This window comes from Carettochelys insculpta, chromosome 4 (assembly GCF_033958435.1).
Source record: "Carettochelys insculpta isolate YL-2023 chromosome 4, ASM3395843v1, whole genome shotgun sequence".
Classification (NCBI taxonomy): Eukaryota; Metazoa; Chordata; order Testudines; family Carettochelyidae; genus Carettochelys; species Carettochelys insculpta.
This window is the reverse complement of record NC_134140.1, coordinates 138,287,777-138,301,947: the sequence shown is the minus strand read 5'-3', so window position 1 is coordinate 138,301,947 and position 14,171 is coordinate 138,287,777. Positions and strand designations below refer to the sequence as shown.

General features: G+C 62.2%; 1 protein-coding gene across 2 annotated transcripts; it reads left to right on the top strand.

The window, feature by feature from the left end:
* Positions 1 to 725: 725 nt before the first annotated feature.
* Positions 726 to 13,145, top strand: HOPX (HOP homeobox). 2 transcript variants are annotated; one of them, XM_074992067.1, is made up of 3 exons: positions 726 to 1,487; positions 7,017 to 7,176; positions 12,519 to 13,145. In XM_074992067.1, exons 1-3 carry the CDS (start codon positions 1,344 to 1,346, stop codon positions 12,623 to 12,625), a joined length of 411 nt encoding a protein of 136 aa, XP_074848168.1. In that variant the 5' UTR covers positions 726 to 1,343; the 3' UTR covers positions 12,626 to 13,145. The 2 variants fall into 2 exon arrangements, with proteins under 2 accessions (XP_074848168.1, XP_074848169.1); XM_074992068.1 differs by lacking the exon at positions 7,017 to 7,176 and having other exon boundaries at positions 728 to 1,487.
* Positions 13,146 to 14,171: the final 1,026 nt, after the last annotated feature.

Sequence of the window (14,171 nt, the reverse complement as noted above, 5' to 3'; positions counted from 1 at the left end):
GCTCGCCCTCCTCTGCCCCCGCCCCCCGCGCCGCCAGGGCTCCGCCAGCCTCGGAGGGAGCGAGGCTGCCCTGCCCATGGAGCCAGGTGGGACGAGGCCGCAGAACCGGTGTAGCTGGCGAAGGGCCCGCGGGGCAGAGCCCAGAGGGCTGGGAAAGGGGCCGGTCTCGCGCGTTCCCCTTTCCACGAGCCGGTGTTAAAAGTCACAACGGTCAGAAGTGTTCCGGCTCTGCCCTTTTCTGCGCGCAAACGCCAAGCTCGGCCCGGAGGGACCTTCGGTTCGACGGCCACGGGGAGGTCAAACCAGGGTGAAACGTCCCGGCCGAGCCGCTGCTCAGCGCGGGGAGCTTTGGGCATTTGCACTTCCCTGCCCATTGCGGGGCGGGATTTTCTCTTCAGATCTGGACAGTCGCTCTGCGGAGGGCGACGGTTTCCCACGCGGCTCCGATCGCAGCCCGTGAGCCACCGCCCGAGCGACGCTCTGATCAGCAGCGCAGGCGTCGCCCGAGGGAGAAGCGCTCCCCGGACACGCGCCGCCGGTTCCCTCTGCGCCGGGAGAAGCGCGAGGCCCTTTTCCAGCCGTGGTTACCCGCAGTGGCGCGCGCGCGCGCACCGACACGCGCGCGCGCGCACCAGCACGCACACGCACCAGCGCGCGCGCACCGACACACGCACGAGCACCAGCACGCACACGCACCAGCACGCACACGCCGAGACACGCGCGCGCGCGCGTTGCCGGAGTTCGCAGGGCCCTGAAGAAGCCGGGCGCGCGCTCGCTCCCCCCGCCCGCCGGCTGGGACCAGCCGCTTCCCTGCCCGGAGCCAGACGCGTGGCTGGGACCCCCGAGAGGCAGCGCCGGCGCCTCTGGCGTGCGCGGGGCGCAGCGGCCGGGCCAGCAGCGCCGGGAGCTGCGGGGGCGCCAGGAGGGGTCCTGGCCGCTGCCGGGGCTGGGCCAGCTCGGACCAGCCCCTCGCTGAGAGTCCCGCGCACCCGCCGCGGCGCCGGCTGCGGGCGGGCGAGTGACGGGTCCCAGCAAAGCGGGCGGCCGCTGCGGGCAGAGGGGCCGTTCGGACCCGCCTGCACGGGGCGAGCGGGAGCCCTGCGCGGTCGGCGAGTAACGGGCCGCGCTACCCCGCTGCGGAGCGCCCGGAGCCGGGCTGGGGCTGCGCGCGTCTCCCCCGGCCGGCGCGGTGCACCTGGGCCCGGCAGCAGCGCCAGCCAGGGCGGCTCCCGGCTCCGGCTGAGCCCCGGCAGCGCCGCGCGGCAGGGACGGGGCCCCTCGGCTCCAGGCTCAGGCGAGCGCCCCTCGGCCCCCGCAGGTCCGTGCTGAGCCCCGCCGCGGCCATGGCCGGCGAGGCGCCGGCGCGTCTCACGCCCGAGCAGCTGCACGTCCTGGAGGTCAACTTCTGCCGCGGCAACCGGCACCCGGACCCCGCCACGCTGTGTCTCGTCGCGGCCGAGGCGGGGCTCTCGGAGCAGCGGACCCTGGTGAGAGCCCGGCGGGCCGCCCGCAGCGCCGCTGCGCAGCCGGGCCCACAGCTCGCCCCCCCCGCACCTGCCCCACAGCTCGCCCCCCCCGCACCTGCCCCACAGCCCCCCACAGCTCGCCCCCCCCGCACCTGCCCCACAGCTCGCCCCCGCCGCACCTGCCCCACAGCCCCCCACAGCTCGCCCCCCCCACCTGCCCCACAACCCCCCACAGCTCGCCCCCCCCACCTGCCGCACAGCCCCCCACAGCTCGCCCCCCCCACCTGCCCCACAGCCCCCCCCAGCTCGCCCCCCACGCACCTGCCCCACAACCCCCCACAGCTCGCCCCCCCCGCACCTGCCCCACAGCTCGCCCCCCCCCGCACCTGCCGTACAGCCCCCCACAGCTCGCCCCCCCCGCACCTGCCCCACAGCTCGCCCCCGCCGCACCTGCCCCACAGCCCCCCACAGCTCGCCCCCCCCCACCTGCCCCACAGCCCCCCACAGCTCGCCCCCCCCCGCACCTGCCGCACAGCCCCCCACAGCTCGCCCCCCCGCACCTGCCCCACAGCTCGCCCCCCCCGCACCTGCCGCACAGCCCCCCACAGCTCGCCCCCCCCGCACCTGCCCCACAGCCCCCCACAGCTCGCCCCCCCCCGCACCTGCCGCACAGCCCCCCACAGCTCGCCCCCCCGCACCTGCCGCACAGCCCCCCACAGCTCGCCCCCGCCCGCACCTGCCCCACAGCCCCCCACAGCTCGCCCCCCCCCGCACCTGCCGTACAGCCCCCCACAGCTCGCCCCCCCCGCACCTGCCCCACAGCTCGCCCCCCCCGCACCTGCCCCACAGCTCGCCCCCGCCGCACCTGCCCCACAGCCCCCCACAGCTCGCCCCCCCCCACCTGCCCCACAGCCCCCCACAGCTCGCCCCCCCCCGCACCTGCCGCACAGCCCCCCACAGCTCGCCCCCCCGCACCTGCCCCACAGCTCGCCCCCCCCGCACCTGCCGCACAGCCCCCCACAGCTCGCCCCCCCCGCACCTGCCCCACAGCCCCCCACAGCTCGCCCCCCCCCGCACCTGCCGCACAGCCCCCCACAGCTCGCCCCCCCGCACCTGCCGCACAGCCCCCCACAGCTCGCCCCCGCCCGCACCTGCCCCACAGCCCCCCACAGCTCGCCCCCCCCCGCACCTGCCGCACAGCCCCCCACAGCTCGCCCCCGCCCGCACCTGCCCCACAGCCCCCCACAGCTCGCCCCCCCCGCACCTGCCCCACAGCTCGCCCCCCCCGCACCTGCCGTACAGCCCCCCACAGCTCGCCCCCCCCGCACCTGCCCCACAGCCCCCCACAGCTCGCCCCCCCCACCTGCCCCACAGCTCGCCCCCGCCGCACCTGCCCCACAGCCCCCCACAGCTCGCCCCCCCCACCTGCCGCACAGCCCCCCACAGCTCGCCCCCCCCACCTGCCCCACAACCCCCCACAGCTCGCCCCCCCACCTGCCCCACAGCCCCCCCCAGCTCGCCCCCCGCGCACCTGCCGCACAGCCCCCCACAGCTCGCCCCCCCCGCACCTGCCCCACAACCCCCCACAGCTCGCCCCCCCCGCACCTGCCCCACAGCTCGCCCCCCCCGCACCTGCCGTACAGCCCCCCACAGCTCGCCCCCCCCGCACCTGCCCCACAGCTCGCCCCCGCCGCACCTGCCCCACAGCCCCCCACAGCTCGCCCCCCCCACCTGCCCCACAGCCCCCCACAGCTCGCCCCCCCCGCACCTGCCGCACAGCCCCCCACAGCTCGCCCCCCCCGCACCTGCCCCACAGCTCGCCCCCCCCGCACCTGCCGCACAGCCCCCTACAGCTCGCCCCCCCCGCACCTGCCCCACAGCTCGCCCCCCCCGCACCTGCCGCACAGCCCCCTACAGCTCGCCCCCCCGCACCTGCCCCACAGCTCGCCCCCGCCGCACCTGCCCCACAGCCCCCCACAGCTCGCCCCCCCCGCACCTGCCCCACAGCCCCCCACAGCTCGCCCCCGCCGCACCTGCCCCACAGCCCCCCACAGCTCGCCCCCCCGCACCTGCCGCACAGCTACCCCATAGCCCTGCAGCTACCCCACAACCCCGCTGCGCAGCCGGGCCCACAGCTCGCCGCCCCCCCCCCGCACCTGCCCCACAGCCCCCCACAGCTCGCCCCCCCCGCACCTGCCCCACAGCCCCCCACAGCTCGCCCCCCCCCGCACCTGCCGCACAGCCCCCCACAGCTCGCCCCCGCCCGCACCTGCCCCACAGCCCCCCACAGCTCGCCCCCCCCCGCACCTGCCGCACAGCCCCCCACAGCTCGCCCCCGCCCGCACCTGCCCCACAGCCCCCCACAGCTCGCCCCCCCCGCACCTGCCCCACAGCTCGCCCCCCCCGCACCTGCCCCACAGCTCGCCCCCCCCGCACCTGCCGTACAGCCCCCCACAGCTCGCCCCCCCCGCACCTGCCCCACAGCCCCCCACAGCTCGCCCCCCCCGCACCTGCCCCACAGCTCGCCCCCCCCGCACCTGCCGTACAGCCCCCCACAGCTCGCCCCCCCCGCACCTGCCCCACAGCCCCCCACAGCTCGCCCCCCGCACCTGCCCCACAGCTCGCCCCCCCCGCACCTGCCGCACAGCCCCCTACAGCTCGCCCCCCCGCACCTGCCCCACAGCTCGCCCCCGCCGCACCTGCCCCACAGCCCCCCACAGCTCGCCCCCCCCGCACCTGCCCCACAGCCCCCCACAGCTCGCCCCCCCGCACCTGCCGCACAGCTACCCCATAGCCCTGCAGCTACCCCACAACCCCGCTGCGCAGCCGGGCCCACAGCTCGCCCCCCCCCCCGCACCTGCCCCACAGCCCCCCACAGCTCGCCCCCCCGCACCTGCCCCACAACCCCCCACAGCTCGCCCCCCCCACCTGCCGCACAGCTACCCCATAGCCCTGCAGCTACCCCACAACCCCGCTGCGCAGCCGGGCCCAGAGCTCGCCCCCCCCGCACCTGCCCCACAACCCCCCACAGCTCACCCCCCCCGCACCTGCCCCACAACCCCCCACAGCTCGCCCCCCCCCACCTGCCGCACAGCTACCCCATAGCCCTGCAGCTACCCCACAACCCCGCTGCGCAGCCGGGCCCACAGCTCGCCCCCCCTGCACCTGCCCCACAGCCCCCCACAGCTCGCCCCCCCGCACCTGCCCCACAACCCCCCACAGCTCGCCCCCCCCACGTGCCGCACAGCTACCCCATAGCCCTGCAGCTACCCCACAACCCCGGTGCGCAGCCAGGCCCACAGCTCGCCCCCCCCAGCACCTGCCCCACAACTCCCCACAACTCGCCCACCCCACACCTGCCCCACAACCCCCCACAGCTCGCCCCCCCCACCTGCCGCACAGCTACCCCATAGCCCTGCAGCTACCCCACAACCCCGCTGCGCAGCCGGGCCCACAGCTCGCCCCCCCAACCCACAGTTACCCCATAGCCCTGAGGCTACCCCACAGCCCCCTGATAGCTGCCCACTGCCTAGCCCGGCCCCACAACTCGCCCCCCCCACCCCACAGCTACCCCACACCACCTTGCTGGCCGCCCACAGCCCCACTGCGCAGCCCGGCCCCCCACAACTCGCCCCCCCAGCCCACAGCTACCCCACAACCCCCTGCTGGCCGCCAACAGCCCTACTGTGCAGCCCGGCCCCCTGAGCCCCCCACAACTCGCACCTCCCCTCCCTTCCCACCCCACAGCTACTCCAGAACCCCCTGCTGGCTGCCAACAGCCCTACTGTGCAGCACCGCCCCCCCAAGGCCCACAACTCGCCCCCCCTCCCACCCCACAGCTACCCCACACCCCCCTGCTGGCCGCCCACAGCCCCACTGCGCAGCCCAGCCCCCCACAACTCGCCCCCCCAGCCCACAGCTACCCCACAACCCCCTGCTGGCCTCCAACAGCCCTACTGTGCAGCCTGGCCCCCTGAGCCCCCCACAACTCGCACCTCCCCTCCCCTCCCATCCCCTCCCTTCCCACCCCACAGCTACCCCAGAACCCCCTGCTGGCCGCCAACAGCCCTACTGTGCAGCACCGCCCCCCCAAGCCCCACAACTCACCCCTCCCTCCCACCCCACAGCTATCCCACAACCCCCTGCTGGCTGCCAACAGCCCTACTGCGCAGTCCAGCCCCCCACGGTCCCCACAACTCGCCCCTCCCCTCCCACCCCACAGCTACCCCACAACCCCCTGCCGCCCCATAGCCCCGGCCTACTCCACAACCCCCTGCTGCCCTGCCAACAGCCCTACTGCTCAGCCCAGGCCCCCCACAACTCACCTCTCCCCTTCCACCCCACAGCCCCGGCCTACCCCAGAACCCCCTGCAGCCCCATAGCCCTGCAGCTACCCCACAACCCCCTGCCGCCCCACAGCCCCAGCCTAACCCAGAACCCCCTGCTGCCCCACAGCCCTGCAGCTGCCCCAGAACCCCCTGCAGCCCCATAGCCCTGCAGCTGCCCCAGAACCCCCTGCCGCCCCACAGTCTCAGCCTACCCCAGAACCCCCTGCAGCCCCTTAGCCCTGCAGCTACCCCAGAACCCCCTGCCGCCCCACAGCCTCAGCCTACCCCAGAACCCCCTGCCGCCCCATAGCCCTGCAGCTACCCCACAACCCCCAGCTGCCCCACAGCCCTGGCCTACCCCAGAACCCCCAGCTGCCCCACAGCCCCGGCCTACCCCAGAACCCCCTGCTGCCCCACAGCCCTGGCCTACCCCAGAACTCCCTGCAGCCCCATAGCCCTGCAGCTGCCCCAGAACTCCCTGCAGCCCCATAGCCCTGCAGCTGCCCCAGAACCCCCTGCCGCCCCACAGCCTTGCAGCTACCCAAGAACCCCCTGCCACCCCACAGCCCTGCAGCTACCCCAGAACCCCCTGCTGCCCCACAGCCCCAGCCTACTCCATAGCCCCCTCCCCACCGTATAACCCTACAGACCCAGCCTACCCCATAGCCCCTTCCCCACCGTATAACCCTACAGACCCAGCCTACCCCATAGCCCCTCCCCACCCTATAACCCTACAGCCCCAGCCTACCTCACGTGCAGTAGGCACTGCCAAGCCAGCTGCAAGACATAGGCTGCAGGGTGGGGACTCACAGGTGGGCCAGACAGTGGGAAGGAGGCGGGGTGCACACACAGCCTTGGGGTGTGTCCACACGCCCCCGGGTGTGGGCACCCCGAGGGACGGCAGGTCACAGGTTGGCCTATGAAGAGCTGTGGCCAGGTTCAGACACAAACACTTGCAGCACAGCTCCTTTATCACAGCCCGGTCCAGAGCCAAGGGAGTGGGTGCAGTCCCTCGCCCACAGGAAGGCTGGGCTCGGCACTGGAGCGTGACCCATAGCCCAGAGGCCAGGCTGGGGCACGGGGGCAATTCCTAAGGACAGACCTGGTAGCCTACACCACCCCAGTTAGTGTCAAGAGGAAATGGCACCAGGGCTGTGTGATAGGACGGGGTTTCTGGGCACAGCTAGAGAAATCAGTCTAGGGCATCTTTGCTTAAATTCAGGCCACTTACAGCCCCAGGCTGGGATTTCCTTGTCACTATGGCAAATCCAACCAGCCACCCCAGCACCTCTGCCAGTCCCTTGGCCAGACAGAAGACACACATGCAAATGCACAGACTTCCCAGCTGTTATACCAGCCCGGACCAACAAACCCAAGCAAAGGTGAGCGGTTCTTAAACCTGTTTCGCCAATGCCAGACAGATTCTTCTGGGCCCCAAAGGGTCCAGCCACAGTCCCTGGTCAATACAGATCTGGATCTTACCCAAATCACCACGCTCACCAATCGTTCAGATTTAAATATTTGAAGGTTTATTAACAAAGCAAGAAAGAACCGGGTTAGAGAGAAAAATTGTTAAAGCTGTACTTTACATACGTCAATTACAGCTAGTGATGCAGCCAGCGATGTTCTATGCTGACTCTTGAAAGTCTCTGAAAATCCATCCCATAAGGGATTTAATTCCAGGTCACACATCTTTAGTTACTGGAGAATCGTAGATCCAGCCAGCTGGGGTCAGCGTGCTGGAACATGGATTCTTGGGACCAGAGCAAAAGACAAACGTCAAAGTTGGATGCTGCTAGGTCCACCCCACGGTTCTCCCTTCTCTAGGGACAAAGCCCTTCCTTCCTGTCAGGCCCAAGTCATCTGACCCAGGTGAGCCACTGTGGCAAAACACCAGTGGTCGCCGGTTTTGCCAGCCCGCCCCAGCCATTTACGAGGCAGGTGTCATGGGTGTCTGGGCACCTGATTTCAGTTCCTCTGCTCAGCCCAGCTCAGCTGACCAGTGGGCTGCATTCCAGTGACAAGTCTCACCTTTGTGAGATGTAGATTTGCATGTCTGAGCCTCTGGTTCCCAGCCCCTTGTTTAGCCCAATGTCCTGGCTGGGGCTGAGTCCCCCCCATGGGAAGCTTAGCGCTAGAACATTGCTAATACGATTACCAAACTGAAAGGCATAACTCTGCCTACAAACACGGCACAGACACGCACACACGTAGCACACACAGCTTCAGGGCATCCTCAGCTTTCATTAGACACCTCGCACAGCCTCCTGGCCACGCTCTTTGGCGCCAATAAATACACTGGGCACAGAAAACGGCTTCCCTGGCCAATATAAAATATCCAGTCATGTGACAGGCTGTTAAAAAGCCACAGGTGTAAGGGTGGCCCTGGGGATAGGTTTCTGTGCAGCTGGAGCGCTGTGAGGCAAAGAGGCAGCCAGCACAATAGCAGCTGGGAGTGTGGAAGGGCTGTGGTTGGGGTTAGCCAGTATTGGGGAGGCTCCGGGGGGACCGTCCCTCTCTCGGGGCCTGCACTACACAGGTGGCTACTTACACTGCCCTTCCCCAGAGGCACTTGGCCTTGGTCATGGTCGCACTTTCCTGCTGTTTTCTCCTGCAATATGTCACACCAGTAGCCCTGTGGCACAGCCCAGCACAGCCTCGGTCGGAGGCCTGTGGGCCGTCCCAGTACAACCTTCCCTTATCTGGGACCAGCACGGGTTCCCGGGGCTGGCAGGCAGACAGGAGACCTCCGCTACAGCATCAGCCCTGGGCAGTGTGGGGCCAGTGCAGGCCAGGCCAGGCAGAGAGAGAATGGCCGGCGTGTGCCCCAGCACAGCCAGGCCCAGGCAGTGCAGCCAGAGTTCATTCCCGTCCTCAGGGACACAGAGAGATGCTCATGACAGAACAGGCCCATATGCTCGGTGTGGTAACACGTAACTCACTGACATCTCTGCCTCCCCCAGGCCAGGCAGGTGCCCTTCCAAAGGGGTTTGGTCTTTGCAAAGGGGTGGTTGGTCAACTGCTCGGGACAGGCAATGTCAAACAGTGCCTCTAATTGAACCTGCAGGGACAAGGTTAAGCCGATAATGACCAGGCTGGAGTTGGGCCCAGGTACCCCTGTTAACGATGCGACAATGGAAAGTGTTGTGGCAGTGGTGTCCCTAGTGACCACAATAGCTCCAAAAATAACTCCTGACAGCACCACAATAGCTGCCGGGCATAAGGGGGTTGTGCTTAGTCAGAGGCAACGAGCACCATTGTCCTTTCCGTATGGCTGACTTGTTTCAGCTGCTGGGCCTTTATCGAAGGCACACAGAATTGCTGCCTGCACACGATTTCTTATATCAGAGGGGCAGCTGTGTCGGTCTGTATCCAAAAAACCAATGAGAAGTCCTGTGGCACCTTACAGACTGACAGCCTTGGGCAGGGGGTGGGGGCGGCACTGGTAGCTCAGTGGTTTGAGCACTGCCCTGCTAAACCGAGCGCTGTGAGCTCAGTCGGTGAGGGGCCAGTTAGGGATTTGGGGCAAATTACAAAATTCCATCAGGGATGGTGACAGGTCATGCTGGGAGTGCAGGGGATGGGACTCCATGACCTCTGAAGGGCCCCTGCAGTTCAATGAGATACCAGCATCTCCATGTGGGGCACTTGCCCGAGCGTTCGTGGGCAAAGACCCATAGCATCAGATGTGACATTTTCATAGGTAAGTGTTAAAAGATGGCAGAGGCAAATGCTAAGGGACCACCGCACAGCTTAGGCTTTATCACCTTGTACAGGCACCTTCCCCTGGGGGTGACTTACTCTAGATTAAAGGAAACAATATGCAGTGCCCTGTGGAGAGCACAATATGTGATACCCCCTGTATACAGGCAGCCATCTGCATACCTGGTATCAAAGCAACCTCTGTCTACAAGGCTGGGGAGTGCTTGTTACCCTTAAAGGTGCAGGACCTGGAAAATAGCCCACCTGTACCACAGGGATCTACATTTTTGATCAAACTACCTAAAATCTGTGGCGAGCCATTCTGCTTCCAGTGCCCTCTCTGATTACTACCCTTGTCCTCTCAAGCAGAAGTTGGGCCATCTGGGTCTCTGTCTCACTACTCCAGGGTTCCCGGCATGGCTGCTCATGCAGTGCCAATCATATTCTGGCCATTTAGGCAGGCGCTGTGTTAACTAGAAAAATCAAATATTCAGTGTTAAAACAAAAAAGCAGTCAAGTAGCACTTTAAAGACTAACAAAATAATGTATTAGGTGAAGAGCTTTCGTGGGACAGACCCACTTCTTCAGACCAGAGCCAGACCAGAACAGACAATATTTAAGGCACAGAGAACCAAAAACAGTAATCACAAATCAGAAAAAAAAATTATCAAGGTGAGCAAATCAGAGAGCAGAGGGGCAGGCAGGGAGGGAAGTCAAGAATTAGATGAAGCCAAGTATGCAAAAGAGTCCCTATAGTGTCCCAGAAAATTTGCATCCCGGTTCACACCCCGTGTTAATGTGTCAAATTTGAATATGAAGTAGAGTTCAGCAGTTTCTCTTTCCAAAGCAGTGTGAAAATTCTCCTTCAATAAGATGCAAACTCTTGAGTCATTAACAGAATGGCCCTCCTCTACTTAAGATACATTGATGACATCTTTATGATTTGGACTCATGGTACAGAGGCTCTAGAGGAATTCCACAGAGACGTTAACAATCTGCACCCCACCATCAACTTATGCCTCGATTACTCCACACGAGAGATACATTTCCTGGACACTACAGTACTAATCAAGGATGGCCTAATCGGCACCACACTCTAAGGGAAACCCACTGATTGTTATACTTACCTACACCCTTCTAGCTTCCATCCCACACACATAACTAGATCCATTGTTTACAGTCACATCCTTAGGTACAATCGCATTTGCGCTGAACCTACTGACAGAGACCAAAAGCTACAAGATCTTTACCAAATATTCATGAACCTGAATTACCCACCAGGAGAAATAAAACAACAAATCGACAGGGCCAGATGAATACCTAGAGACCAGCTACTCCAAGATAGGCCCAAAAAAGCCAAGAACAGACCATCACTGGTCATCACCTACAGCCCCCAACTCAAACCACTGGAACGCATTATTAAAGACCTACAACCTATCCTTAATCAGGATGCCACACTCCAGAAGGCCCTGGGTGACATGCCTGTTCTCTCCTACAGATAACGTCCCAACCTCATGAGGATTTTAACCAATAGCCACAGTCTATACCGCAGGAATACCAATCCTGAGACTTTTCCTTGCAACAAAGCTCTCTGCCAGCTTTGTCCACATATCTATTCTGGTGATACCATCACTGGACCTAACCATGTTAGTCACAGAATCATGGGCACATTCTCATGTTCCTCAGCTAACATCATATATGCCATCATGTGCCAACAATGCCCAGATGCTTTGTATATTGGACAGATGTGAAACTCTCTTAGATAAAGAGTTAATGGGCACAAAACCGACATCAAAACATTCCTGATCCACAAACCAGTTAGTCTACATTTTAATGGAGTGGGCCATTCTGTTAATGACTTAAGAGTTTGTGTCTTATTGAAGGAGAATTTTCACACAGCGTTGGAAAGAGAGGCTGCTGAACTCTCTTTCATATTCAAATTTGACACATTAACACATGGTTTGAACTGGGATGCAAATTCTCTGGTACACTAAAGGGGCTCTTTTGCATACTTGGCTTCATCTAATTCTTGACACACACCCCCCCTCTGCTGTCTGATTTGCTCACCTTGATCATTTTTTTTCTGATTTGTCAACTTTGTTTTTGGTTCTCTATGTCTTAAATATTGAGTCTGCTCTGGTATGGCTGTGGTCTGAAGAAGTGGGTCTGTCCCACGAAAGCTCATCACCTAATAAATTATTTTGTTAGTCTTTAAAGTGCTACTTTACTGCTTTTTTGTTTTGATAGTATATAGCCTAGCATGGCTTTCTCTCTGTTACTGATCAGTGTTAAAAGTATGATTTGGATTTATATGTCTTGCAAAACTCTGCAACAAAAAGAAAGAACTTAGTCCAACAGTGGAAATAATTCCCACTCTTCCATTGAAGTGCACTGCGCTCACAGCCTTCAATATGTGCATATACTTGTACTTGCTGGTGCCAACCAAGCCATGTCTGTGTGCTTCAAGCTGTGCAAACGTTAACCCCCTACATGCATAAAGCTGCATGTAGGTAGTTTGCCCAGGCAGGAGCAGGGCTGGCGTCCCTTTCCAAGGGCTTTTCTGCCTATACACATGCAAAAGATTCAGTCCAGTGACCCAGGTTCCTTTTCCCCGCTTGCTCATGTCTGTAGTCACCGGGAACACCGGACTGCTGCACGCCTGGTATCAAAGCAAGTGCTGGCTGCAAGACAGCCACATCTCTCAAGTTCTCTGCTGCCTTCTCCCATATTGAATCCATCTGCTGCTGCTTTCTGGGCAACCAGCCACCTTACAGTTGTGCCTATTGAAAAGCTAGTTCCTACTGACAATGCCTGTAGAAAGCAGGAATGTTAGACCATAGGTAACATTGTCAAAAGCACCTCTCTGACTTAGGAGCTTAACGCCTGTCAATTTGTGGTGGGCCTTTAGGCTCCTAAATCACTCTGATGAGTGATTGCAGTGGCACAGATATGTACTGCAAGGGGAAGGGCAGCATGCGACTTCTCTTTTAACAGTGTCCTTGTTATTCACTTTGCTCTCTAGGAATGGTTCAAGCAGCGCCTAGCAGAGTGGAGGAAGTCAGAAGGGCTCCCTTCAGAGTGCGGCTCCGTCACAGACTAAGGCAGACAGCACCTCTTCCTACTCTCTGAAAACACTGGATATTGCTTTTTCTTCATGCAACAGATTTCATAATCCTAAATTGCACCCGGCGCGTTAACTTTGTGTTTTATTTACCACGCATGTAACAAAACAGAGAGTGATGTAACCCGGCATACCGCTCTCGCAATTGGCTCTGCAGTGCCTACCGAGAGCACAGCCGCACCCCTTGTACAATCGCCTTCCATGGCACAGCAGCTGCACAGAGCGGGTCCAGTTAAGGCCCTATCCCTTGGCTCTGAGCAGAGCTCCTAGGAGAGTGCAGAATGATCATATAAGACCTTTTCATTTTTCCTCTGAGCCCCATTTGCGCACTCAACGCCAGCACTAGCGGGCGCTCGGTTTCCCAAGCAGAAAACTGGATGGATGGTTAACCTTGGCTTGTTCAACTCACAGACACTGAAAGGCTCACAGAGGGGTACCGAGGACAGCCATGATCACCAGCACCTGTCCCAACCCCTGACGCTCTCTGAAGCATATCTCATAAGGGGGTATTAATAAAATAACTTTTTATTCCAACCGAGAACATTTGTGTTTTGTTCACACTAATGTCAGTTCAGGGCCCAGACAGCCTCCGCCCAGCACAGCTGGAGTGACCTGGGTATCACAGGCCAAGGCCCACTGTCCAGCCACCCGCATGCCCATCCCGACCATCATGTTCTTCAGCATGTTTGTCACCAGGCAATGCTCCTAGCTGCCCACCTCACCCGCAGCAAACCTGGAGCCTTCATGTGACACCACCGCACTCATCTTCCCTTCCACAAGCCCCTTTCCTAAGTGGTTGCTGGACTTCTGCACATGGTAGCCCCGGGGCAGGCTCATGTCCCCTCTCTTGTGGTTTTAGGAAGCTTTTTGGGGGTGCAGCTCTTGTCCTCTGACTTTTGAGCTCAGGACGTGATGTGTGGCAGTGCAGGTTACTGAGGTGACCCCAGCTTTGGGCCAGGGGTTCACAAACCTGCCACAGCCCAGCACAGATGCTCAGGTTTGGGACGCCTGTGCCCTGGTGGGTGTAATATAGGAGGTTTCTCCAGACATGGCTGAGTGAGCCAAACCAGGGCACATTGCTTACCACAGGGCTGCTTACAGCCCAGGACTGGGGGGGGGGAGGGGAGTCCTCCCCTGTCAGGCACCAACCCATCACAAAGAGCTCCTCATCTGACACTCTGGTCAGCAGGAAGTCATGCCAGCAATTCCCTCAGCCACTGCAGCCTCCCTTGTGCCACAACCAGGTTGCTCCTTACGCAGCTTTTTTTTAGGTCTCGCTTCCAGCGCTATGATTCTATGATCTTACCCAAAGGGTAGGCTGGGCCAGGCCTTTAGAATCCAAAGGTTTATTAATAAAAACAAAGGAACAATAGGTTGAGTGTACAATTGGTAAAGCAATCAAATTACAGACGTCAAGCATGAAGTTCTTGGTGCAGGGTGCAGCAAATGGACTAGGCTGCTATCTTAGCGGTTCCAGCGTACATCCTTTGGTGGCCTGGGGCAGCAAGCCTTCTGGGTTCAGCTCACAGCAGAGATGTTCCTGATGTAATGAGC